General features: G+C 36.4%; 1 protein-coding gene across 20 annotated transcripts in view; it reads right to left on the reverse strand.

Moving 5' to 3' along the window:
* Nucleotides 1–27,644, reverse strand: part of BAZ2B (bromodomain adjacent to zinc finger domain 2B) — a 142,153-nt gene that overhangs the window by 46,140 nt on the left and 68,369 nt on the right. For 19 of the 20 annotated variants that reach the window (XM_080599994.1, XM_080599991.1, XM_080599988.1 and 16 more), the window contains 8 exons: nt 26,508–26,663; nt 14,820–14,981; nt 13,560–13,753; nt 8,196–8,405; nt 7,109–7,507; nt 4,385–4,994; nt 2,723–3,019; nt 487–547 (listed from right to left, as the gene is read on the reverse strand). In XM_080599994.1, the coding sequence (XP_080456120.1) occupies nt 487–547; nt 2,723–3,019; nt 4,385–4,994; nt 7,109–7,507; nt 8,196–8,405; nt 13,560–13,753; nt 14,820–14,981; nt 26,508–26,663 (2,089 nt within the window). The remainder of the gene's footprint in view (nt 1–486; nt 548–2,722; nt 3,020–4,384; nt 4,995–7,108; nt 7,508–8,195; nt 8,406–13,559; nt 13,754–14,819; nt 14,982–26,507; nt 26,664–27,644) is intronic. The other variant, XM_080599995.1, reaches the window with a different exon arrangement.

Here is a 27,644-nt window from a genome sequence, read left to right on the forward strand (position 1 = left end):
AAATAAAGACAATTTCAGAACTTCACATAAAGTGAAAAGGTCACATATCTTAATTTGACAAACTATCAAAAAAATCAAATAGGCAAAAAGATAAATTATTATTTAGATTGTCAAATTTCTTGTTATACATGAATTTATTTAGATCAAGCTACTCACATATTAGCAGATTTTAGAACTATACTTTAAGGAGTTATTTGGCATCTCTACCGGCTCAGAACAAGCCCAAAGTACTTATTTTCCAGCAGCACAACTGCTAAAAGGCAGGTCATGTTCACAAAAAAGTAACTCTGATGAACAAATGAATACTTGAAATATGCTGGTACTTTTAAAGAGATCCACAGACACTGAGTTGAACATCTAAACCCTTGAAACCCTTCCTTTTCTTATATTTCAGCCCCAAAAATCTTTTAAAACATTTCTTTACCAACTCATTTTTGAAGACATTAATTCCCCTCTGGGAAACAGCAAGTATATATGTAAACCTACCCATATTCTAGAGGAACACGCAGCTCCCGTTCATCTGTTACTCTTCGTCTTTTTGAAATGCCTAAAAAAGAATTTCTAATTAACACGTAAGAGAGTTTAAAAAAAAAAAAAAGGTAACACGTTCCTAGAATATACCTTTAATACTTATATCCTCAAAAGAAAAGATAAGTCATTTTTCATTACAGCCATTATATATCTCAACTACCAAGAAACTAGAGTAACTTATTCTCCTTTAGAGATACTTTTTCCACTAGCTTTCCTTTAACCTCTTCTTCTAGAATTGTAACCAGAAGAAAAATCTGATCATGCCGTACTGAGCTGCTTGTCTTGGTTAGCCCTCTCAGATGGAGATACGCAGATGCGCTGTAATAATTCCATGAACACCTGTGTTTCTATACCAGAACATATTTAATATTTTTCATTACAGAAGATGAAAAGGGAAAAACCCTTTACTTTAAAAATCCGTATATGACTAGACTCTGTCTTCAAAAGTACTGCATAGACTGCCATCAACTATGACATGCAGAAATTTTTTCAGGATTATTCCAGCTATTCAGAATTCAAACAGCTGTTGATATGTTTGGTGCTATTTAAGAGACTGAATCCAAAAAAAATAGAAAAAATTATCAAATGTGAGGCTTTAAAGAGTGCTGAAGGTTGGTTCTTTTCACAGGCTTTTTTGAGAGAACAGTAAGCTATCAACTACGTGCAGAGACTAACTTTTAGGAAGATTTGTCTAGACCTTGTGATAAGAGTGTGATATAACTCTTCCTAAGTGGACATGAGAGAGTATCCTTATCAAACCACATCTTTGAAATTTGCTCCAACCTATTACAGTTAGAAGGAGTACCGTATGGTGTAATGGCACAGGTTTCCAATGGAGAAGACTGAATGATCTGGAAACAACTGCTGATTAGAATCCTCGACAGAAAACAGCGTGGAGCTGCCCATGCCTGAATGCCAAACTGCTTGGACACATATCTGCAGTCTTAAGCTAACATGATCATTACATTACTTCTAACACTCATGGTAGAGGGAGGAACGTTGTTTGTCCAAATACAACTGAACTGAAAAAATGAGTTCTCCAATGCAAACCAGATATAGAGAAGAGACTCTAAACCTCTTCAGCAATAAATTACCTTTAGGTAAGATGAACACAAAAATATTTTAATAGATTTATAGCCATTCTTAGTAGGAAAAAAGTATTAGGCCTAAAACAAGGAGACAAAATCAATGTATTCTATCTCTTACCTCAACACACTAACAAAAATCCACTAACAGCCTTTTAGAAGTATCATATATCATCCCAGATTTCTAAGAAATAAAGTAACTTTGTACTTTAAGAATTCTGATTACTCCCAATACGTGTAAAATCTTCCACAAACTGCGTAATTCATATGCTTGTTTCTGGGAAAAACATGAGGTAGATCACAATATATTCCTTCAAAATTAATGCGCTTCATGACATGGCATCTAACACCTATTCCACTGAATCCAAGTACAAAAAACAATTATGAGTGGATGTCACCATTAAAAAACTACTTACTTGTACGTTAATTAAATATCAAGTTGCTAATTCAAAGCAGTAAATATGAAACTTGATTTGATACTGTACAAACTGAGGAGTGTGACTGACTTTCAAAAACGCAGCCCTTTCTGCAGCAGCTGTAATTACTTAATCATTCAAATTAGTAACCAGATAAAGAATTATAAACACTACAAAAGTATCAGGAAACTGCTAAATGGTTCCTTCCATGAAACTTTCAAAAATAATTCTGTGGGCATGATCCATACATTCTTATTGAGAATTTCAAAACAAATAATGAATAAAGATATATTTTAACAAAACACAGTCACTAGCTTTGTTGAAGAAGGTGCAGAAATAGAAGGCTGTGTGCAAGCTATGATACATAGAAGTTAGAAGTAAGCAAAAAATTACTAGTTTGGAATAAAATGGTAAATAAAGACCAAACAATAGTTTTAGTGTAATCATCATGAAATCTGGTTAATACATCTTACTTTCTGTCAAATAATTACATGGACTAAGACGTCCTAGGCTAAGTGTAATGTTCAGATTCCAGGTATTTGCAATTCTGCTGAATGATTTTAAGGTCTGTTGCAAACACTCATGAAAAAAATCACCTGATATCAGTGCCTAAACTACTTTTTATAAGTAGTTTTGCAACACATGCCACTTAGGTGTATAACTGAATTATATAAAAAGACATTCAGATACCACAGTGTGTACTTGGTGTAAGAGTAGATGGTGCTGTCCCAAGAAAAACTGCAGGCTGGGACTCTGGACATAAAGCAGCTGGTGCAGAGCTTGGGGTCTTTGCTGCTTGGAGATTAAGCGGGGTGGAATGAGCTGCAGGACCAATGGAAGAGCTCTTCATGGAGGAAGCAGTTTTATTCAGTTTCAGTGGAGTTTTTTCTCCCTCAGTGTCTGTATCTGATTCATCTTGATCCTTATCATCCTCATCATCTTCATCTTCAGACCCTTCGGTATCCGATTCAGAATTACTGTCGGACTCTTTAAAAAAACATAGCAAAAGGCACATTATGACCAAGTTACTAATAGCAAACACTTAAGTTTTAACACTTGCAAAGTCTTTGGTCTTATTAAGTAAGGTGTTTTGAATTCAAAATTTTTAAAACATTTCCTGAGTAGCAATTGAAGGTTATAACGAATTACCTAAACTTTTAAACGACTAAAATAATGACAGCATAAAGTAATCCTCCACTATAATGCACCGCTGTTTGGAACTGAATTCCTTGTTTTTCCCATGAGGAGAAGATCGACAGAAACTGAAGTGTTTTAAGAGGGGGGCAGGAGTGTCGGAACTAGATGATCTTTAAGGTCCCTTCCAACCCGAGCCATTCTATGATTCTGTGAAGAGATTGTTTACTATGGCTACAGCTAAGTAAGACTCCTCTGTGAACCTGGCAGTGGCCAAGCACTTGCACATGAATGGCACTTCACAGGCTGTGAAATCTAGCATAAAGAGGAAGAAGCAAATGGTGGAACTGGGTAGAGGGAAAGAGATGTCAGAACTGGAGGTGTCACAATCTGGAAAAAGGAAGAGTTAGAGATAGGGTAAAGGGTAGACAGGATAAGGAATGGAAGACTGGCTACAGTTCTGAAGACAAAAAAAGGATTAGTATAGGGTATGTGGATAAAAGGAGGAGAGAGAATAACAAAGGTGGAGCTGAACACAAGGGACGTGGGCTCACAGGGGGAGGGAGTAGCTGGGAATATAATCAAGTCTTCAAAACAGGTCTAGCCTTTCTGAACTGATTCAAAGACTTAAAAAAGCAACCTGAAAGATATCTGTGAACATTGCAGCCTTTACAACTGTCCTGGTACCTTCCTGTAATCTTGCTCACTCACTACCATGCTCCTGAATGAAGCCTAGAAATACATTTTTCTTGCCAGTCTTGAAAACTTGAAAGCAATTTGCCTTACTTTCTCTCTGGATGGGGAAGCCTGCTCTGCAAATGGGCTCTGCCTAACAGAATAATTAACCGTTAACAGCCTACTGTCTCCAACACTCTTCTGAGCACACTGCCATCCAAACAGTACATGAACTGTAGGCTGGGTGATTTATCTGGATGTCAGGTCTCCAACAGCCTTTCCAGAAGGCCCTCAGACCCCCTTTACTAGGCAGCTGAAAGTATACCTGCCATGTGACCAAGTATCAGAATACTCAAAACATGATTTTGGATATAACATAAGGAAGGACTTGGAGGCATGCGCTACTTTCCATGGTATCCTGAAGACACTGGGTGGACCATGCTGCCTCAACGTTGCCTTCATTTTGAAATACAGTGGGGATAATGCATGTTTTCAACACACACACAAAAAAGTTTGTTTTTCCTATTAAAAAGATTAAACCACCTGATTGGCTATCATCAGAATCATCATCTTCATCATCCTCATCTTCATCTTCATCGTCGTCATCATCGTCATTTGAATCGTCAGAGTCCTTACTGCTGGGGGCATCTGAGTCTACCCCTCTGAACTGCTCCACCACCAGTTTTGGAGAATGAAGGCGGTGTTGTGTTTTTACTGCATTTACTGCGTTATTGCTGACTGCTTTGTCCTTTCCTGAACCAGGTAACACAGGAGAGGTAGAGGGCATAACAGGTGTCCGGTTACCAGTTGGTTTTTTCCCACATGCACTCAAGTTCACTGGCAAAGAAAAGGGGGTACTGCTAGAAATGGCTACACTTTCATTGATCTTGGTGTGGGATTTCGGTTTCGTAGTAAGTGCAAGAGGAGCCTCCTGGATGACGCTCTGAATAACTCCATTGGGTTGGTGATTACCTAGAAGTGCATTTGTCAGGAATGGATTAGAATGGTTGTTTTCCAAAGATGTGAGTTTTTGATGAGCTGGTGAACTAGATGTTGGTTTGGAGCTTGACAAAGCTGCAATAACCTTCTTCAGGTTCTTAGATGATTCTTGTTTCTTTAGATGTGCTGCTGGGAATGTCTGTTTATATTGTTCCTAAAGAAATAAGAAGACAGAGGAATAAAATCTGGATTTTCTTTTCTTTTTTTTTTTTCAGCCAGATGAACTCTATTAAATCTTTAAAATGTGCTTTCAGAAAAACTATTTTTAGTAGGTCAAAAGTAGGTGCTAGTGACAACAGAAGAGATGAGTAGCTACAAGTTAAGTCTTTAAATCCTGGGATTTTCAGTGTAAATCAAGTAAGAAAAGATGAACTGAACACAAAACAAAGCTGATCTAAATAATGCAGGGAAGATTGCTGCATTGCTCTGGACAACAGTTTTCATGAAGAAATTAAGCATGATCTTAAAAAAAAAAGAAAAATAGATTACCTTTATGTACCTACATAAAGATAAACACACTTTTTACTCATTTCAGTATATTAAATTTCATTACTGAATTTAAACTATCTTTAGGAATTTGTCTATTTTAAAGTACACAGTAAATACAAACATACTAATGGCTATAAAACTGGAAAAAAACAAGAGGACTCTTGGCACAGAAACGTTTTATCCAGAAAATCATCAGAAAAATGTTATTACCCAAAAGCACTGTGTTAAGCTAGGCTTTAATCTCTGAAAAAATAGTACTTTATATTTCTTCAGATAAAACTTAAAATGACATAGTAGTCATTAGTGCTTCAGAAATACATATAAAGCTCTTGTCTCAAGACTATTCCAAGGATAAAGAAAATTCATCTTCCTTGATTAAAAAAGAAGAATATGGTGCATCTAAAATCAATTTTTAAATATTAAGTCAAATACAATACATCTTGAAGTCACTACCATTTAAAACTGACTATCAAACAAAACCCATAAAAATATTTACATAGTGCTTGTTTCCAGTAACAAAGAAATCAAAACACTAAATGGAAAATGGACCACCACCTAAAGACTCTCAACCTAAATTTGACAACAGAAGCCTCTTCCGATGGCAAAGACACGTGTTGTCATAATTATAATTTATTTACAAATTCTAGTTAAATGATTAGCTTATTTAAATGTTAAGAAGCAACTGGGAGTTGAAAGAAGTAGTGTTTCTTTTCCAGACTAGGAATAAAAATTGCGTTAAAACTTTAAAATCCTTAGATGGTGAGCTAGCTGTGAATCAGACTTTATTTTACTTTTCATCTACACTACTTATAATGAGGTGTTTAAAAAAAAAAAAAGAAACATCTTCATAAACATATTTATACATATATATATCCAGCTTCAACATTTTTAAAATATTACATTTTTATCTTCCAATCTCCATTACAAATAAACAGACCAGAAATTATGAAAAGTCATCACAAGTCAACAAAAACAATTCTGCCTTAATCAACAATAAAAAAAAAGTATATAATCTACAAAGAATAAGTTACAGTACTGTTAGGTTAGATACGTGTAAACATATTGTAGAACCATGAAAGGAAAAAGGAAATAAAAATTTTATTGCAAAGGCCATACTGAGTGTTAATAGCTATCAATCCATGAACACCCCCTCTCTATGAGAAAAAAAAAAAAAAAGTAAATTGACATTTTTGAGGATTCCAGCTCTCTGGTTTTAAAACACGATTTTAAAAGGTAGCTTTAATTACTTTGACTTAAAAATAACCAACTTGAAACAAAGAATAGTCTCGCTTATATGACTAGATATTGAAAGTATTAGACTAGCATTTTGATTAAAACTATGAGAAGCAAAGCTAAAACGTCCAAGCCCATAAAATTTCTCAGGAGTATTTTTCTCATTTTGATGTTGATTTTAGTTGCTCAAATTTCTTTAAGAGGTGCACAAAAAGTCCTTTCCTTTCTTTGTCAGCATCTAAACAGAGTAGTTTATAACCTTCATAAACCACCACACTGAAGCCCTTCCAAATGCAGTTACATTTTTAGTTATCCCTTGTGTCCAAGTATTACAGGGCTTACTGTATTTACAATAGTATGATACCAAAGTTACTAGGTGACCTTCAAAGAAAAGGTTCAAATTTAACAACAAACTGCAGACCACTTTAAATTATATTTTAACATTATATTGAAAGTTTGATAACACACTATTAAGTCTTGATAACAACTTGTTAAGCAGACAGTACAGGTTATAAATAGTTAGAAAAACAGTGTTTTTTCACTCACTCGTTTTGATCGTATATCGCTGGTCAAAGGGACAGAGTCTTCAGAGGTATTCTTATTCCCTGCTTTGAGTAGATCAGAGGACGGAACTATGAGTTTTAAATAGGTTTCCTTTTTGGCTTGATGTACCAAAGACAAAGGTTTCACATTGGGAACCAATCCTGTAGACTGTATTACGCTAGTGTGTTTGTTCACAGATTCCTCCTTTGCCTGAGAGCTTTGGAAAATAAATGGAAGCTGCTGTGACAAAACCTGAGGCTGCTTCTGCTGGGACTGGAACGATGAGTGAGTCTGGGAATCAGACACAAGAGGTATCTGCTGGTGTGTTCTTTTTTCTTGGGGCTTTTCAAGTGTTTTTTGTCCATCAGTTTTCGTATCTGTTACACCACTATGCATTAGCACCTGCAAAACATACATTTATGACTGTTCATATTACATCAGTTAAAGATGCAGAAAAAAAAATTACATTATCCATCCTCGAAGAATGATTATACTCTTCTTTGCTGAAGACAAAAAATAAATTTAAAAAAATCTTGTTACATATTTAGGCTTTTTTTTCTTTCCAAGATAGCTTCAGCGTATGAATACAATGCTAATAGTAGAGAAAGAGTACTAAAACGTGATCATTTTAAAATGTACTGTCAACTGTAAACCTAACAGGATTCCTAGTAGATTCAAATCTTTCTCTTCTATTGGTTATCAGGAAAAGTAACTATCCTACTAGAAAAAAGGCAACTGCCCTGCCAAAATGCAATATTTAGGCAAAGGTATACTTCCAATACACTATAAATGCACAGCACATCATTTCTTGGTGTTCAGTGTGGGGCTTTTTTTGTTTGTTTTTGAATTTATTTCCCACCTGACAATAAAACAATCTACCACTTGTTACCCCCTAGCCCCTCAGGAACAAGAAAAAGATACCAAAAAAAGGGAAAGTGAAAAAAAAAAAAAAGTAAACCAAACCAAACCCAGCATTCCTAACATTTGTAAATGTTAAATAATTATTCTATGGTACAAACATTGTATCTTTTTTTTTTTTACCAACAGCTTTCAGTGACAAAACTGCAAACATCAAAGTGAGATGTCATACCTTGTTCTTGGTTTTGTGATGTGTTTCATTTTCAGAATCAGATTCATCATCTTCACTTTCTTCAGCACTCTGGTCCTCCTCCTCCTCTTCTTCATCCTCCTCTAGATCATCAGAGTCGCTACTACTTATGCCTTCACTTGATGTGTCTGAAGAAGAGCCTGAATCACTGTCGCTATTACTGGAGCTTTCCACTGCTTTTTTTCTGGGCTTCTAACAGGAAGATGAATGCTCTATTAATGGTTCAGCTTTAATCTGTTGAATCACCTTTTAGTATGCATAATATTCAAAACAAAAAACACTAAGACTTCGGAGTAAAGGGGCCTGCAATCCTCGAACACAACTAAGGTAGCCTTAGCAAGAAACTAAGAAGCATTTCACAAGGTGATGAAAACGACACAGGTCACAAGGTCCTGCCAAAATGTTTTTTGGGGCACACTGGCAGGACTGTAGTTGGCAACCTACATTTCAAAGCAAGAAATCGAATTAGAGCCTAGAAAACTGGTCTGGAATTCAGGTCTAGAAAACATCCACAGAATATATTGCTTCCAAAAATTCAAAAACCGAAAGATTTTTGGCAAAAGTAACACAGAAAGAGCAACATGTATTAAATTCACCAATCTATTTAAGAAGCATATTCATTTAAACTACATTATTTGTAATTTCACAGTATGTGTTATTCAGCGGTATAAGTTTATGGCGACTGAAAACAATCAAATTGCTTCTGGGAATTGCTTCTAGAAAAAGGACCAAAACCTGCTGAAATACTCTGACAACGTTATATTTAAATTCTTCTTGGAAAGAATCAATTTGCAGACCAGAGCAGGAAAGCAAATGAAGAAACAGAAGAATGGAGAAGCAATGTCAGAAAAAAACAAACTAACCTCTGAGATGTTTACACTGCAAGACCAGATTTGAAAATGCAAGATATGGGGAAAATTAGCTTTTTAAAGAAGCTAATTAAAAGAAATACATTTTATAAACGTATGTGAAGGAGCTTCATTGAGACTTGAGTATTATAATGGTAGATATGTGAGAGAGACATGAAAGTATGTATTACTGCATCAGGGTGCATTTAAAGTAGAGTTGGCAGAAAGATGCTGGAAGGTAGAGAATCACATGAAACAAAATTACAGATACTAACATTCTGCTTCTGATGCCTATGTAGCATCTGAACAGGGCACATAAAGTCACTAACAGAAATTGTAAAAACAGTCAAAAGGAAGATAGATGGACAGCAAAAATGGTGCATAGAGGTTAAAAAAAGATGCAGCAATTCAATACAAATGGGAACATCAGAGAAACTGTGCTTTAAAAATAAATGGTTTGTTAAGAAAAAAATAAACCTCTTGGAATAGTTAATGCCAACAAAATAGTTACCTATTTTGTTCATGGTTTGTGTATAATAAATCAAGGTACTAAAAAGAAAGCAATTTTATGTCAATAATCTTTGTCTTGTTAAGAAGGAATTCAATTATATTAGTAGAAGAACATAAACTTCTTTTAAGTGGGACTGAATTTACATCACGAAACATCCATGAAATGTAGAAGCTGTAAGTGGATTGAGTCTCAGTTACTTGTCAATTGGCTGGTAACTGTATGTTCTTTTAAACTACATTTTCTTTATTGATTCTTGTGATGAACACAGTAAAACTTCTCTAAACATGCCTTATGCATAACACCACATGCATTGGTTTGTTGTTGAGATATCTTAAAAATTTATATTTATTTGGATTTACTGTTTCACTGCTCAATTCAGAAAAGTGTCAGCTGGTATTTCATGTAAGGGACTGTGATCTGAATGTATGCAGACAAAAAAGCAGTTCTAAAAAACTGTACCTGTCTACAGTAGGTCCTAAATGTTTTGTTGCTGACCTCTTTGACATCATATTTAAGTATCTTTCTGTTTAATATTTTTCACAGATGCAGAGCATTTTTTCATGAAGGTCATAAAATAAAGAACAAATCATGATCTGAAGTAATAAAAGTAACAATGCATCCTGGAGCTACATAAATAGGATCCTATCCTAGTTTTTGCCCTTCATCCCCCGTAGAGAGAGATCTGAGGGTTATGGTTGATAGCAAGCTGAATACGAGCCAGCAGTGTGTCCTGGCAGCCAGGAGGGCCAACCATATCTTGGGGTGCATCAAGCACAGCATTGCTAGTCGGTCAAGGGAAGTTACTGTCCCGCTCTACTCAGCGTTGGTGCGGCCTCATCTCGAGTACTGTGTGCAGTTCTGGGCACCACAGTACAAAAAGGCCTGCACGCCACCAGCACAGATTAGAGTGGGAGACTAGCAAGAGACATAAAGTCACTTGCTAGTGACTTTATGGTCACGTTCAGCGTGGGCAAAGCTACAGACTGTGAAACAGCCCACTACCCAGACAGAAGGTGGTTTGATCTAACCCAAAGAAAATGGGTTTGCTCTGACGAGTGCACATACATTTTATGAACTACCTTAAGCCTTTAAGTAATTTGCAACTTTAGGGAACAAGAGAACCAGTATACATTAGGATGAAACTTAAGGCATATTATCCCAGAAAACTAACATGCTGACAACCCTGAAAGAAAATTGCAACTACAGACAAGATCAAAGAAATCAGAGGAACATTAAAAATTAAAACCCTGAAGAAGCCTTAAAGAAAAGAACACACAAAAGTATAAGGAACTAAAAGTCTTACAAAATAAGCTACACAATAAAATCTCCTATAGAGAGTAGAAAATAGGAAAAGATGTAAATGATGTTACACCTTCACATTTAAGAGCAAAACATCTTTCTACAGAAATCGCAGCACAAAATATTGTCTTCCTACTGACTACTTTTCCCCTGCTTTAGAGACTCAGTTCCACCTGTGGATTCTTTCTTGTGGGAAAGGAATTCGCAGGTGGCTTTGCGCTGTTTCACACGTCCCTGAATTAGAGATAACGAGGAAACAAGCGGTAGAAACAGAAACTTGAGCAAGGTCAAGATAAAGTAAATTGACTACGGTGTTAAAGATGAGCTTTGGGCAGTGGCCAAATGCTGGCCGGCTCGAGGCGCGTGTCTGAGGGTTTCTAATCAACTGTATGACAGATTCGGGGGCATGGACAGCGCATGGGGCTACGGGGAAAGTATATGTAATAGTGAAAAATGGCAATAAACGTCTCCTGTTCAAGAGCCATCAGAAGCCCATGTCTTTCATCCCTTCACTTTCTAACATACTGAAACAAAAAAAAAAAATTAAATCAAATCTTCTGATCCACTTCTCTTCTATAGCATCCTGTATGTTTTGATTGGAAAGTTTGTTCAAATAACTCCATTGACAAACACCAACCACATCTAAGTGTTTCACAGAAAAGGAAGAAAATTCATACTTACAGACAAAAGATAATACAAAGGAGAAGAAAATAATGCTGACAAAGATCCTGACTGAAATTTGAGGAAAAGGAAAAAAAAGGTGAAACTTCCAGTGATACTCATGTTAACAAGTAACTAACTTAACCAGCTCAGTTTTCTGAATAGGGCAAACAGCCAAACAGAGAACAGTTTTCTTATTTATTTACTTACAATATAACCTTTTGAGAAATTATTTGGAGGTATTAAGAGAGAATTTTATCCAGCATTCTGCCTAACTACAGTATCAGTCAGACATGTCATTTACATATACAGATATATCCACAGACATTATCTGGAAAAAAGCTTTACTTCTGAACTGTAGAAACAAAGCTTACATTTTGCACAGATATCCACAATGAAAGAATTTCAAAAAGGAAAGAGATATATCTAATATTTAAGAGAGGAAAAGGTCAAATTCCTCTATCTTAATACCTTCAAAAGTTGCTGATGGTTTAAAAAATGAGTAAGGTATGAGGGAAAATGTTCTTTAGTATGTCAACCATTTCCCTAATTTTAGTATATTAAAAGCTATATCACTAGACAAATACAATTAATAATATTACTGCTATTTTTAACAGCTTTTTTTTTTTCTTTTTTTTTTTAATGTAGATACATGCAAACACCAGTCCATTGAAAATGCCAAACCTCAGAACACCCAGATCTTGTATCTGAACATAATGCAGCAAGAGAAAGAAAGCAACAGGGTCAACTTTCTCACCCGAAAAAAAAAATAATCAAGATTTATTTTAATCTAGAATTCCTTAGCTTCTAATGCAACAGCAGTTGATACCCCAAGTAAAAACACGGGAAATGGGACAGTAAGTAATCTAGTAATTTTGGTTTCAAGAGGAGCAAAGAACTTCAAAAACGTGTAGTTTAACTCTATGAAACTACTCATGTCTTCAATATCAGATGGCTGCACAAGCTCTTTGCTGAATCACAGTCAATGATATTACTCAGTTCTTCTGATTTATACTACAAGAAAATATAATTTTATATATTTATATGTTGTAGCTTGATTATAATATTCTACAGAATCATAAAAAAAGGGACCTCAAAGATCATCTAGTTCCAACCCCCCCTGCCATAAGAAGGCATGCCACACACAAGATGAGGTTGCTCAGGGCCTCATCCAACCTGGCCTTGAACACCTCCAGGGATGGGGTATCCACAACCTCTCTGGGCAACCTGTTCCAGTGCCTCACCACCCTCTGAGCGAAGAATTCCCTCCTAACCTCTAATCTAAATCTCCACTCTTTTAGTTTAAAACCATTCCCCCTCGTCCTGTCGTTATCTGATTGAGCAAAGAGTAGCCCTCCATCTTTTTTGTAAGTCCCCTTTTGCAGTGAGGTCACCCTGAAGCTTTCATTTCTTTAGGCTGAACAGCGCCAGCTCTCTCAGCCTTTCTTGGAAGGAGAAGTGCTCCAGCCCTCTGAGCATCTTTGTAGCCCTCCTCTGGACTCGCTCTAACAGATCATACTCCAGGTGGGGCCTCACGAGGGCAGAGTAGAGTGGGACAATCGCCTCCCTTGACCTGCTGGTCACGCCTCTCTTGATGCAGCCCAGGATGCAGTTGGCCTTCTGGGCTGCACATGCACACTGCTCGCTTATGTCAAGCCTTTCGTCCACTATGCTAATATATAATGTCAATATATATTGTGATTATATATTATATTATATTTTATATATATACATATATATATAACATAAATTATATATCAATATATATTTTATAGTATGTTCTTGAATATTTGTGTTTAAAATATACTTGGATTTTATAATTGCATAAATGAAAATGTTAAAAATTATAGATGTTATCTAGTGAAGTTAGTGCTAATAGTTCATAAACATGTAAAAAGTTTAAAAAAAAAAGCAACAAAACATTTTGTATTGACATAAAACACTTAAAAAGGCAACTGTTCGCACAAATCTGAACACTTACCATCTCAATTTTTTCAGTTGAATCTTAAGTTGTTTATGCATATTTACCTTATCTTTGATTTTGTCACCTCTGGTGTCCAAAAGCTGAGCTTTGCTTTGCTCCTGGTTGTATTTGCGACCTCCTGCTCCTGAGGTTATAGTTTTCAGTTGTCCTGCAGATGCTGCAATGCTAGTGGATAGTACAGATGTGCTGATACCACATACTGCAGTGGTACTGTTCCCATTCAGTGATCCATTTATACCTTAAAATGACAGATTTTACAAAGTGACACTTAAAAAAAACAAACACTAAAATAGCATGCCCTTTCTTTGTGATGCCCCAGTCACACTAACCTAGCTTCAAATAAACCCTTAACATGACACTAGACTACTCCCAGTTAACTCCTATCATAATCTCAGTTTTTCCATCTAAGAATCACTTTGAATTGCTCATGGACTTACTTGAACAAAAACATGCAGACCACCCATCACCTGAAGGGCAAACAAATCTAATGCTGTAAGGTTAAAAAAAATAAATAAAAGATCTGAAATCCAAGCTATCCTAGAGTTTAATCAGGGACAGAAAAACAAGATTCTCCAAAAAAAAAAAATACAAAAACATATACAATCCAGTAAGTATCTCACAGAACAATCTGCTTCAGATTTTGAAATATCAAGACTCCAAAGAAAACCACAATAAACCAAACAAGTGTTTTCTAAGAAAATATCCCTATAACCACATGAACTTGTTGCTCTGCAATCCCACAACTATCATCAGATTGACTTTGAAATACCTATCAGGTCTCCTAAAAGCTACTAAAACTATAACAAAAAAGCTGCTTGTGCCTCAAACAAATGCATGTTGTATCTTCAAAAGACATGAAGTACCACTACAGAAAATACTAGTTTGAATTGTAAAAAAAATGTTCTAACAGGCTGGTTTTGCAGAGATCATAGGCCTATCCCTCCCCCTCCATATCTTCCTGCACGCAACTACCTTGCTATCTGCTTTTTATATGCAGAACTGTATTCAGTATGGAAGTACAGGCTCACAAATAAACCCATAAACATCAAAAGAAAAAAAAAATCTTCCCCAGTATTCAGTCCCAGATAAATTCTCAAAGGTAGAAGGGTAAAAAATAGTATTAGTAAGGGCATTTTTGTTATTGAAAACCCATACTTGTATGTTACACACTTTGCTGACAGAATAACTTCACGGTGAACTTTTAAGGAATGGGAAGAACAATAAGAATTAGAGCTCAAATTCCACATCTTTCTGCACATGCACGAGTTTAATACATTCCTTCACTGTATAGTTTTAGCCATTACCTTTTTCTGTACTGCCCCGACTATTTTTTCCTGTAGCTCTTGAGTGGAATGGAGTAGAATCATGATTTTGGGCAGGAGGTGCAAACAATGGTGGAATTCCCAAGAGCGGTGGGAAGAAAGATGCCCCAGAACGAGAGTGTGTATCCGCTGTCCGCCACCATTCTGCACCACAAAGCAAACGAAAAACAAACTTCAGCTTTTCTAATGATATACTTAAGTATTTCTGTAAGAGTGTTCCAGTACATAGTTTAGAACATATTTATTAAATTGTGATGAAGAGTAAAAAGAAAATAGAACACTTAAGAAAACACCAAACATGTTAAATCACATGAATTTCCTGTGGCAATTCTGGCTGTAAATCATTTAAGTCACTCTGATAAAGGTTTCAATTCAGTGTTGCTTATATGCATTCTGATAACAAATACATAACAGAAAGCTACATGAGAGTGATCACAACAACATGAAAATGCTAGTCTTATAAAGAGAATAACATTCACAGGCTGTTACTGAACACTCATTATCACCTCACCAACCTTCCTAAAGCAGAACTATGAAAAAAAAAAACAGAACAGATTTAAAGTCACCACTGCAATCTCAGTCCTTGAATGCTCTGGGGTCTCAAAAAAACCCCCAACAACAACAACAACAAACACACCACACAAAACCACAACCATAGATCTGAAACAGTTCCCCAAGAAATTACTTATTTAATCTCAAAAATTCTAGCTACTCTACTGGAGCTCTATAGTCACTCTTAAAGTTTATACCCTTCGATTTGAAAACAGCCAACTGTTTGTTTTTTCTCTGATGACCCTATTTATTTTTTCACAAGTAGCAATGAAGCCACTTTGTGACATGCTGCTCATAAAATAAATTCATCTTGTTGAGTAAGAAATATTTCAAAATAAAAATTCAATGCTCTAATGTTTTGGTGTTTCTGCTGTTTAAAATTTTTATCTTAAATCATTACTTACTTTTGTTTTCCAGTAAAATGAACTTTTAAGTGAGTTGCTACAGACCGTACAACTTTTTTTAAGTTCCTTAATACAGCAACAACTATTTAGAATACTTATCTAGCCCTTTTTGCAGGTTTTTTAAATTCCACAAGACCAAACTGACCACAGCCATTCCGTGTAAAAAAAAAAAAAAAAAAATCAGCCATTTAAGAGGTAAATATCTCCTGCATGGCTCTTGCCACAGAAACATGGGTTCCTGTGCTTTAAATAGGAGCCCAAAAGGAGTGTGCAGATTTGTTTAAAGGAATTTTTTTTATATGTCAGAGTCTTATTTTATAGTAATTGCTGCAATAGCTAAAACAACATTTTGTAATAAACACCAGAATATTGGTTAACAATAAAACAAAATGCAAGCATAATTAAATAACTGCCTGTCCAAATCTTTCTGAAGGAAAAAAAAATCACTACAGAAGCAGCTTTGCATAATTTCTGCATAAACAGCTGAGAAGGCACAAAAGCATTGAGTTCTGTACACCATGAGGATGACAACTGTCAAAAGTATAGAAATTGTTAATTTACACATAGACGTTACAAATTTGATGAAAAGACTTGCACCACATAGTGGAGCAAGATTTAGTCCAATGCATTAAGACGTTTATTTTATTGTAATATAAAAAAAGAGCACCAAGAAAGTAAATAAAGTGAGCAATACCTATAGAAGTGTAAGGATGTTACACACAGTAATTAAGACCCTTATGAATACATAAAATGAAGAACATTTTCTGTAGTATTTTAGTATTAGTATTTAGTAACTTAGTATTCATTTTTTAGTATTTGTAAGTATTCAGCACCAGTATTTTGTGAATATATAAAATGCTAATAAACTTTAACCTGACAGTATCAATGGACACTGAAATTTTCTAATCACTAGAAAATAAATGAATAAATAAATATGGCTACAACACCAGCAATGAAAACAGAAGACTGGGCACCCTAGATCAACAACTCCAAAACTTTATTCATAGTCATGATAAGCAGGCTATAACTGGTCTGCAGAAAACTTAGCACTGCTCCATTACCTTAAATTTGGAAACTGAAGATTGTGAACTGAGTGGTCACACAAACTTACAGAATCACTGCCCTAGAACATGCTAACCAAGAATCAAAAATAATGGACACTGGAATATATATATATGTATATGCATGTACATATATATATAATATATATATGTACACACACACAATAGTGCATGCAGACCAACTGCTACCAAATTCAGTTAACAGTCTACAGCAAGGTTATAACAGCTACATACAACTAGACTGCCTGACGTAACTACCTATATTAGCTATTTATTGTATTAACAAAATCTATGGAAAAGACTGCCTTTCAATGAGATAGCAAACCAAAATCCTATGATTCTTTTTTTTATCCCCTACACCTATTTAACCAGATACATAAATTTGAAAAAAGCATGACGTGAGTCTCTCAGTTGTGAACTGGAACTCTTAAAAACATCACAGAAAGCCAGATAATTGTTTAGGGTCATATGCAGAGAGAGCTTTTATTCCTACTTCAGAAAAAAAAAATACAATTTACTCAGTGGAAAAAGCTCTTGCAAAATGGAATGAAGTCACAGGGAAGCTACGGGTATTTACCACCCCTTAGAAAAAAAAATTAAAGAATGAGTGTCTGTTACTTTACTGCACTAACACAGGATAGCTGGTACAATTGAAGGAACTTTTAATGTAAAAAAAAAAAAATCTCACAATGAAAACGTTACAAATGTATCAGTACTGTATCAGCTTTTTGAAGCTAATTTACCACTCCTTAAGAGCTTTTGGTTTTTGCAGGTTATACACATAGTATCTCATCTGACATTTGTAACTGAAGAAGTCTGTGGCTTACATGAAAATAAATTTTAAGATACTAGCAGAACTCTTTGCTGTATTTGCTTTAGGCTTTTGCCAGTCCCTGACCTCACACTTCTCCAAACTCTACTGAAGGGGGAGATTGGGAGGGGCCACAGGAACAGCAGAGGTCTCTCTAGGAACCTCACTTCCTGGTAGGGATTTCTCTCCTTGAAGCTACAGAAAAGTAATTTAAGAAAGCATCTTGACTTACTATGTACTTTGGAGAATGTTCTACAAAACCTATATACATTAGAAAGCTTGGTTCTCAGACATACGATATAAAAAGTATACAATATTTTTACAGAGGAAAAATATCCCTTTACCCAAAGAATAACCCGTAATACAGCACCCTCCCTGAGCTACAGCATCCCAAGAGCAGAACATTCACACTGAGGCAGGATGGCATACAAGTTAAGACCACGTATTTCAGTAGGATCAGTCCAGGCAGGCACACTTCCACACCAATGAATGCTTCTGGCCTTAAACCACCCTGTTTTCAAAAGTTAAACTCATCTCCCTATCACAGCACAATACGGATGTAAACTGGGGGTGTGGAGAAGAAAACATTGACAGAGCTCACAAGAAGTCAAATTCAATTTCCTTTTTCAGGTTTGGATACAACTTCTGCCATTAAGTGTAACAGACAAAAAGCATGTTTACAGAGGAAAACAATTCTATCTTGTTATTGGCTGAGTACTTTCAAATATTGTCATTATGCAATCAACGCAACAGGTAACGATCAAGGATGCTGCATTGTGATGGAAAGAATAAAAAAGATCACACAGTACTTGGATTCAAATGGTTCTTAGAAGACCATTGTGAGAACATCCTTCCTGAGAAACTCAGCCAATATACAACAACGTTATTTTCTTCTCATCAGTGTTGCCTAGGACTTAAAGCCCACAGTCTGAAGTATTCTACAAAGTTTGCTTAGTGGATGAGGACAGTTAGCCTTCTTCTCTAGTTTGATATTCTTTGCAACAATGTTTACCTGGAAAACGTGCTAGCTGGGGATGTGCTGCTAAGACTGTGGGTGTACCAAGTATTCCCAAGCCACCAAACTCTGAATACCCTGAGCTGGCTGTATGCAGGCCAAAGACTGGGTGGCTGACCACTGGCAAGGCACTCGACACAGTGGACAGGTTACACGGCTGTTCCCCAGCTGTTCTGAATATATATTCTGAGGGGAAAAAACAACACTTGAAATTGCACTATCAGAACAGATGCAACATCATGTGAAGTCCAACCTCAATCATTAGATTTTTTTTTTTTAATTTTAAAAGCTGTCGTTAAATTTCACGTATTGTATCTTCTAGCACTGTCGTTCTATTTCTCCACACAAAGTATCTGAAAACTTTTGCATCTCTAACAAAAGGTCTGTAAGTAAAAATGAAAAAGTGGCATTGTATTTGCCACAGCAAATTCTGTTAGCAGTGGGAAAGGGTCTGTTCCTTTAACATAACAGGGTTAGAAATGGAGGGAGATCATTTTGTTAGCAGAACTATACGATGTACCTATCCTTAATAGACATGAAATCTGCTTCAGGGGCCTACAGTACACAAGCTAATAATGAAGTACGCAAAATAACAGATGCATTGTGCACATTTTAGAAATTATAAAAATCATTTCCAAAATCCTAATAACTCCAGTCATTTTTGAGGTTTAAAATGAAATCTATGTAAGCCAACTTTAAAAAAACAATTTACAGAAACTTTATTTATCACGAGAAAATTATCCATTCTAATGTGCTTTTAGATACAGTTTCTAACTGTATCAAGCATGAAAAATAGAATTTCTAGGGAAGCCATTAGCTTTGCCTTGTAGAAGTTGTGAAACTGCTTTTATACTATACGAGCATTATATTTCACATTTTTAGCTACAGTTGTAGATTACTTGCATTGAATTAAACATAGCTCAATTTCCGAAGAGGATGCAAAAAATTAGTTTTAAATGGCAAATGTACATTTTCTCCTAATTCTTTTCCCACAGAGGTTAATTCTAATCTGACACTATTTATTCTTTCAACTCCATTTATAACGCTTAGAATACTAACTTGCAATCACACAATCAAACAGGAAACATTTGTCTGACTTCTATCAGAAGTTATGCTGTCTGATTTTACCAGTCTGTTTAAAATTACAAGCTTCCATGTATGTGCCTTCCATTTTGGCAAGACTATTCTTTTCTTGACTGCCTAGTGAAAGTCTTAAAGCTCTGCCTTAAAGCAAAATACCCTTTTCAGAAAACTGCTTTTTGTAGGATATATTTCACCTAACTTGATTTCAATAACATTGTATGAAACGTCTATAAAGAGCGACATTTTTAAACAACTTCTTAAGTGGTGTACTGAAGTGTTTTATCCTGACATCTATCCTGTTTAACTTTATCAATGACCTGGAAGAAGGAACTGGGTGCCTTCTCATTAAGTTTGGGGAAGGCACCAAACTGGGTGGGACAAATCAACCCACTTGAAGACAGGGCTGTCATTCAGGGAGACCTGGATACATTGGCAGAATGGACTGGCAAGAACCATACAGAACTCAGTAAGGACAAAAGCAGTCTTGCACATAGGAAGGAACAATTCCTTAAAATAATACAGGCTGCAAACTAACTGGTTGGGAAGTAGCTCTACAGAAAGACCCAATGGGTTTTGGTAGACACCAAGCTGAAAATCAGCCAGCAGCATGTTGGAAGTTAATACCCCTTAACTCAGTGCTCTACAGACTTAATTTAAAATACTGCATGATGTATTAGATCGCCAATACATCAAAAACATCAACCTTAGAGCTGACCATTTTTTGGTTTAGAGGACAGACTAGATGACCTGCTGAAGTCCCTTCCAAGCTGAACTTTAAAGTGATCTATGTCTACAGATATGCATATACTTTACATAGTTCCAAATAAACAAGTAGCAACTGCTAGAAGCACTCTAGTTATGGAGATTGAAGTTCCAGTAAGGCCCATTTACTGTACTTCTCTACAGGATTTTAATTAGCCTATTGAATCACCAGCAGAGTGCTATCACTTGCTACAGCCTAAGCAGCTTGAACTTCTCTTTGTTTTACTATGTGAATAAGATTACCTCCAATATACAGAAAAAGGGTCTCAATGTAAGGACCTTAAACGTCCAATGACATAGTAAGATCGAGCGCACCCTCGGCAAATTTGCAGATGACACCAAACGGAGTGGTGCGGTTCATACAATAAAACGAAGGGATGCCGGACAAACTTGATAAGTGGGCCCATGTGAACCTAAGGAGGTTCAACAAGTCCCATTCGGGGTGCTGCACGTGGGCCAGGGCAACCCCAGACGTGAGTACAGACCAGAAGAGCTCCCTGAGAGCAGCCCTGCAGAGAAGGCCTTGGGGGTCCTGGGGGACAAAAAGCTCGACACGAGCCAGCAGTGCGCGCCTGCAGCCCAGAGACCAACTGTGTTCTGAGCTGCATCACCAGAGGGGTGGGCGGCAGGGGAGGGAGGGGATTGTGCCCCTCTGCTCTGCCCTCGTGAGGCCCCACCTGGAGTCCTGCGTCCAGCTCTGGGGACCCAGCACCGGAAGGGTGCGGGGCTGTTAGAGCAGGTCCAGAGGAGGCCACAAAGATGCTCAGAGGGCTGGAGCACTTCTCCTTCCAAGAAAGGCTGAGAGAGCTGGCGCTGTTCAGCCTAAAGAAATGAAAGCTTCAGGGTGACCTCACTGCAAAAGGGGACTTACAAAAAAGATGGAGGGCTACTCTTTGCTCAATCAGATAACGACAGGACGAGGGGGAATGGTTTTAAACTAAAAGAGTGGAGATTTAGATTAGAGGTTAGGAGGGAATTCTTCGCTCAGAGGGTGGTGAGGCACTGGAACAGGTTGCCCAGAGAGGTTGTGGATACCCCATCCCTGGAGGTGTTCAAGGCCAGGTTGGATGAGGCCCTGAGCAACCTCATCTTGTGTGTGGCATGCCTTCTTATGGCAGGGGGGTTGGAACTAGATGATCTTTGAGGTCCCTACCAATCCAAGACATTCTGTTCTATGATTAAAAATGTACCCATTTGCCCTAGCAGCAAAATAGCACAGTTTCCAGAAAGCACGTTTCTTGAAGAGGGGTAGACAATAACCTCTACTCCCTAGGCACTGTTCACTGGGGGAGGGCAGCATATGTTATTATTTTGCTCCTAGATAACATGTGACAGTATAGGGAGTATGTTCCCAGACTTGTTTTTTACATGGTGACTGTAACACGTTTTTTGAAAAGATCATTTCAGAAGTTTTTGTACTTTTCCTTCAAACCTCCCGCCAGAAGCCCTGGAATTTTCTTTTGTGCCACCAGGTCCTACCACCATCTTTATTTTAAAATTTCTAAAGCAGGTTCTGATCCAAGTCAATACCCTCTAGTAACCAGTTTTAGAACACAACTGTTCAGTTGGAATGAATCTATAAAGACTGAGTCCAACTGCCTGACCACTTCAGGGCTAACCAAAAGTTAAAGCATATTGTGAGGGAATTAACCAAATGCCTCTTGAACATGGACAGGCATGGAGCATCAATCACCATGCTAGGAAGTCTGTTCCAGTGTGTAATTACACACATGGTAAAGAAATTTTATCTAATTTTAATAGCCCGTTTCACAAAGAAACAAATTCATTCTAGAAAACCCGTTCTACCGTCATGACAATGTGATAAACTTGTAAATTTCAAAACGTAAACAATGAGCACATGACATCAGCTTGTGAAGTTCATCATCCTTATCACACATAAAAATTAGATGGCTTTATACTATACTATATACAAAAAAGCATTACAGGTATGGCCTTAAAAAAAATACAGCACTGTGTGCTACCTAAGCCAACATCTGATGTGTCCAGAAAACAGAGGCCATCAATGTCTAAAAATGCATTCAGAAATATAGAAGAAATAAAACAATTGTTTGCTTGTAACAATAAACCAGATTGTAATGACACTTCTCTATTTCATAGAACATCAGTCTGTCCAGCAATGAATTCTAGCTTTTTTTTTTCCTTCAAGTTACTAACCTACTATAGACACATTCTGCATCCCGAAGTTTAACATGGAATTGCACTCCTTAACATTCGTGACTTTCTTCAAAATAGGTTAAATTTTTTTGATCACAGTTTTTGAAATTTTACTAGCCACTACAAAGATAAATGATTGAAAGCACTACTCCAAAGGGCAATATCCATTTCAACAATGCTGGTCTCTCAGCAACAAGGAATGATAACTGTGAATGCCTTTGTTAATATAAATGAACTTCATGGTACAATATATTGAGGTATCCAAACCTCAGAAAGGTATAAACACTTAACTAATGCCTAAAAATATAAAGCATCAATGCATCAACCAGTAGAAATAAAAAAATAATTTGGTATTTCTAACCACGCCAAGGGCACCCCAACTTATACCACAAATCTAGAGAACTACTTAGAGTGACAGAAATTAATTTGTTTTCACCTTGTGTTGTTTATTAATCATTACAGTGCTATCAAAGTTTGTCTTCTACATGCTTTCCAACACCAGACTCTAGATCCTCCAAGCATTCTGTTTGGAGGACATACATAATTTCATAGTACTGGTGAACGTCCCGCAGTGTAAAACTTGAAAACATGGAAAAGGCTGGAAAATGGTTTATATGTATACACAGTAACAATCCTCCAATCTCAAAATAATAATAATTTAAAACGTCTTCATTCAGACCAGAGAAATGTCCAAAATATCTGCTATTTTAAATGAAAGCAAAGCACTGGCTATCTCTTTAAAAGACCCACTCAAAGAGGGGGAGGCAGTGGGGGTTGTATCATTTTAATAGCCTCTGTCTACGCTCACAAGGAAACAACTACACAGATAAAAAAACATGAACGCAACTGCAAGGACTCCACCCTTAACTTGTCTTCATAAATCACAAGCAAAAAAGAAACTAGTCAAACTAATTTTCTGAGAAAAAAAATGAAATTTTCAAAATGGACCAATAAAACTACTCCGCCGACAAAGCCAATACAGAATTCAGGCACAAACACTGCAGATAAACTTATAAACTTTAAAGAGTGAAATATATATAGAACATACAAAAGAGTACCAACCTACTAAGCCATATTTTAAAAAGTATCAATCACACATTAAAAGCCTCAATGGGAGTGCCGTAAGAACTACCACGTGCTTAATGTTGTTTTAAAATTAAATGATTTAGATGCTCAAATACAACAGTCACCTTCAGCCTCCAGCATCCAAAAAGCACTACGCTGAAATTTATTAGAAACAACATTGAAAGAGATAGATCCCATCCCAACCTCATGGTTGGGAACAACAATCAAAACTAACCATTAACCTGTATAGTCTTAATAGCAAGCATCAGATGAAAGAGAATTGTAAAACTCTTAAATACTTGAGGTAACCCTAAAGAACTCTGAAAGAAGTTCTGAAAATATCAAAATGCTAAGACCAAACTGTTCAGCTTTAAACAGTTTTACATGCTGCTATAATCACACCTCTTAAAGATAAAACACTACATTATGATAACATTTACTCCTGTAAGAAAGGGCTATTGACTTGTACTCTTCCGAAGCTGCTAACACTAGGAAATATGCCTATTCATTTTTTATCTGAAGTAATACTGACTCTTTTAAAAATTAAAACAAAAGACTTTCAACTGGGACTTAAGTTCATGGTAATCCACTACTGTTCAGAACAAACTTGGGTTCTTGGAGTGAGCAAGAATGTATTCTCCAAGCTGAGAAACCCTTCTGCGCTGGTATAGTATAACCAGTAAATTCTGAGTGTCCTCTACAGCTTAAGTGTGTTCATCTGCAACTTCCTAAAGAAGACAACTAGAAAACAGATACGTGTACCTGGAATTATGCTTCATATATTTAATTACTATAAAACCAGCCAGAAAAGACGGTTAAGCTAAAATTGATCCAGAATAACAATGTTTTTAATTTTCAGTAGTCCACTACAAACTCACCTTGAGAAGACACATTGTGTTCAGTAGCATGTGCCATTAGAAACGGTTCTCTGTGGTAGTTCTCAGAATGTACTGCAAGTTAATTTACATATGACTATAAACATGCAATCCCAAAGAGAAGATTTATGAGACTCAATTACCCCTCCTCACTGTATTTACTTTGTAGGTATTACAACATCTAATTGTGTGTCTTCTGTAGTGCTGTGCATATAGAGGATTTATAGTTAAACAAGATGAACAAAATAAAACTCATCTGAAAGAAGGTGAAAAATGTAGTAATGATACTAGGCTGTCAGTTTTTGTCCTCACTAGAAAATTCAGTTAGCCCTTTGCTTAGGTACCCTTTTCATTTTAACCTCAACCTAAAAAAAAAAAAGTTTCATTCTTCTCCATACTTAAGGAGACTGATAGCAACTATCTGTATTCATGAGTTCTTTCCTTTAGCTTTTTTTAAATGGTTAAACCCTTGCCTGCTGCATCTGATCTTTTGTATATATTCTCTAAGGACACTCTGTATTCCTAAAAAGAAGTTGGAATGTAGTTTACTATCAGTACTGTCCCATCAGTTTTATTTAGGAGTATATTCATTCCTCTACCTGACACAACAGTACGCTGTGGTTACTGTTGCATACACTCTGATAAGGTATACATTGTTCTAGAGGAATTTTGCAGAAGTGTTCATGCTGTCAACCAGCCAAACACTGTTTTCTCATGAGTGATCCATACTAGAACGGTAATTTCATTAAGTCAAAACTCTTCTGACTGTATAGGATATTCTGTAGACAAGATACATTAGTATCCTAGTCTGTTTCCAAACTGTGTTATCCACTTCTGTGATCTTACATTATTTATATAAAAATATGAGTATGTCCATCAGTCTCATTCTGATAATCAAAGTATGTTAGCTTTTAAAAATCTTTTTTTTTTTCACATTTAATAATCACTTAAGAACGATCAACCATTCCTTCTAAGAGAAGGTTAAAGGCATCTTAATCTGTCCATTAGAATAGAAGGGTCCCTTTTTATTCCAATTCCTTCTACTAATTTTCGTTGCAATAATCAAGTCTTTTAAGTAGCCTCTTGTTATAAACTTGATTGCGTACCCTGTCAGTTGCCAGAATGCATGGTGAGTTAGGACTCTCTATGCTTTGCCAAGGAGATTACACTGCAATAAAAGGTTACTCCAGCATATTTCAAGGTTTTATATTTATATGTGTATATATTTAAAATTCACTCCCCAAAAAGAAGAAAGAAACAGTAAGGACGAGCTAGTTAATTCACCATTTCTTGCTTTGTTGATAACTTACATGACTCAGAAGTTGAAAGGAGAGTTTAATTTACAAAAATGATATCCTTGCACGGAGAAATCTTCCATATCAACTTCCAATTCAATCCAAGATGTTTGACTAGTCAAGTTTATGTAAGACTATGTATGGAATTTTGAAGTTCAGCTTTTCCATCACAACTTCCATTAGAAGAAACTATTTCTCCAGATATAAAAACAGAGTAGAGGCTAGGCTTGAATGCTGAGAACATGATGCATACTCAAGAAGTTTATATCTGAACCTGAAAAGTGGCAGCAAGTCTGCTAAATCAATTTGTAAAACAATCCCCACTACTGAGGCAGTTCTGCAAACTGTGAAGTTCTTTCACATTTAAAATGCATAAATCATTTTAATCCTTTAACACATAAGCACTATGCAAAATATATACATATATGAATTTCCATCCTAAAAATAACCAAAAATGAACATTTTATTTTGATGCATCTGTGAAACCTTACTATATTTGACCATGTATTAATAATTCCAAGTATTTGCAAACACTAAAATCACACTGCAATATATACTTGAGTTATTCTTACCGCATGTGCTGATTGTGGAACTCAGTGATGCAGCTCCAGTGGTAAGGCCACCCTTGGAAACTGCAGAAGGAACAGAAGGTGTAGAAGACACTGGAGATGAAGTAGCTGCACTAGATGAGATTGACGAGGACGTTAACCGCTCTCCAGACTCCATATCTGTAAAAGAGAAGAAAAACATCTACTTTCTGCAGCAGGAAATGAAATCACAAGGGGGCCTACAGGATCGCCTGTGCTGACCACGTTGCAGGAACTGCACTTGACTCAAGCAGTTTCCTGAGAGACCTTCAGGTGAGAGCTACACCACATGAAGAGCACTCAGTTATCAGGGGAATCCAGCGTACTGCAGCAGTAAGGGAATTAGGTACTTCTGTTGAGAGCAACGTAACATTTGAACTTGAATGCTGCACAATGGAACCTATGACATTAACTGCTCTCTCCAATGCCCACCAGTAGCCTTGTCAGGGCCTTAGGGGCACTAACAAGCCTTAACTGCCCCAAGGAGCCTCACCTAAGACAATCATCCCACACCCTCTGCCCAGAAGTTTCATTTGGGTTCAGGCCTGCACCTTCAGCCCTCACCTGAGTCAGGTCATATAGGCCTCTCTGCAACCTCGTCTGTACCCACACCTCATGGCTAGATCCCTTGTTATGTGTTGTAGCTTCCCTCCAGTCCTGTATCAGCCCCTATCTTCTGCTACTCCTGACCAGATTACCTAGGCCCAACCAATTCCTTTATTTTATCTGGATCCTACGCTATCTATGCTAGTATCCAAATACTACTAAACATTCTAAATCTTTTTTTTTTTTTTTTTTTTTTAATTCCAGGACACCTAAATACATACTTTACTCCAATTAAAACTTACTATCTACAGTTAAAGAAGAAATACTTTTAATAAAGAACAAATTAACTACTGTATGCTTTAAATATTATAACATGTTCATTAAATTTTATATTTTTTCCTATTTTTAAAATTAATAAAAAAAATCATAGTTTAAGTCTGTAGCATTCACATGCATTATTTCACACTACAAAAAATCATTTTTAGTATACATACAGAAATCAAAAAAAAAAAGATATAAATGAAAATAAAGTACACTTCTAAGACTCTATGGAATGACCAAATTCAGGTGAGGCCA

The sequence above is a fragment of the Anser brachyrhynchus genome, assembly GCF_964034855.1.
Source record: "Anser brachyrhynchus genome assembly, chromosome: 7".
Classification (NCBI taxonomy): Eukaryota; Metazoa; Chordata; class Aves; order Anseriformes; family Anatidae; genus Anser; species Anser brachyrhynchus.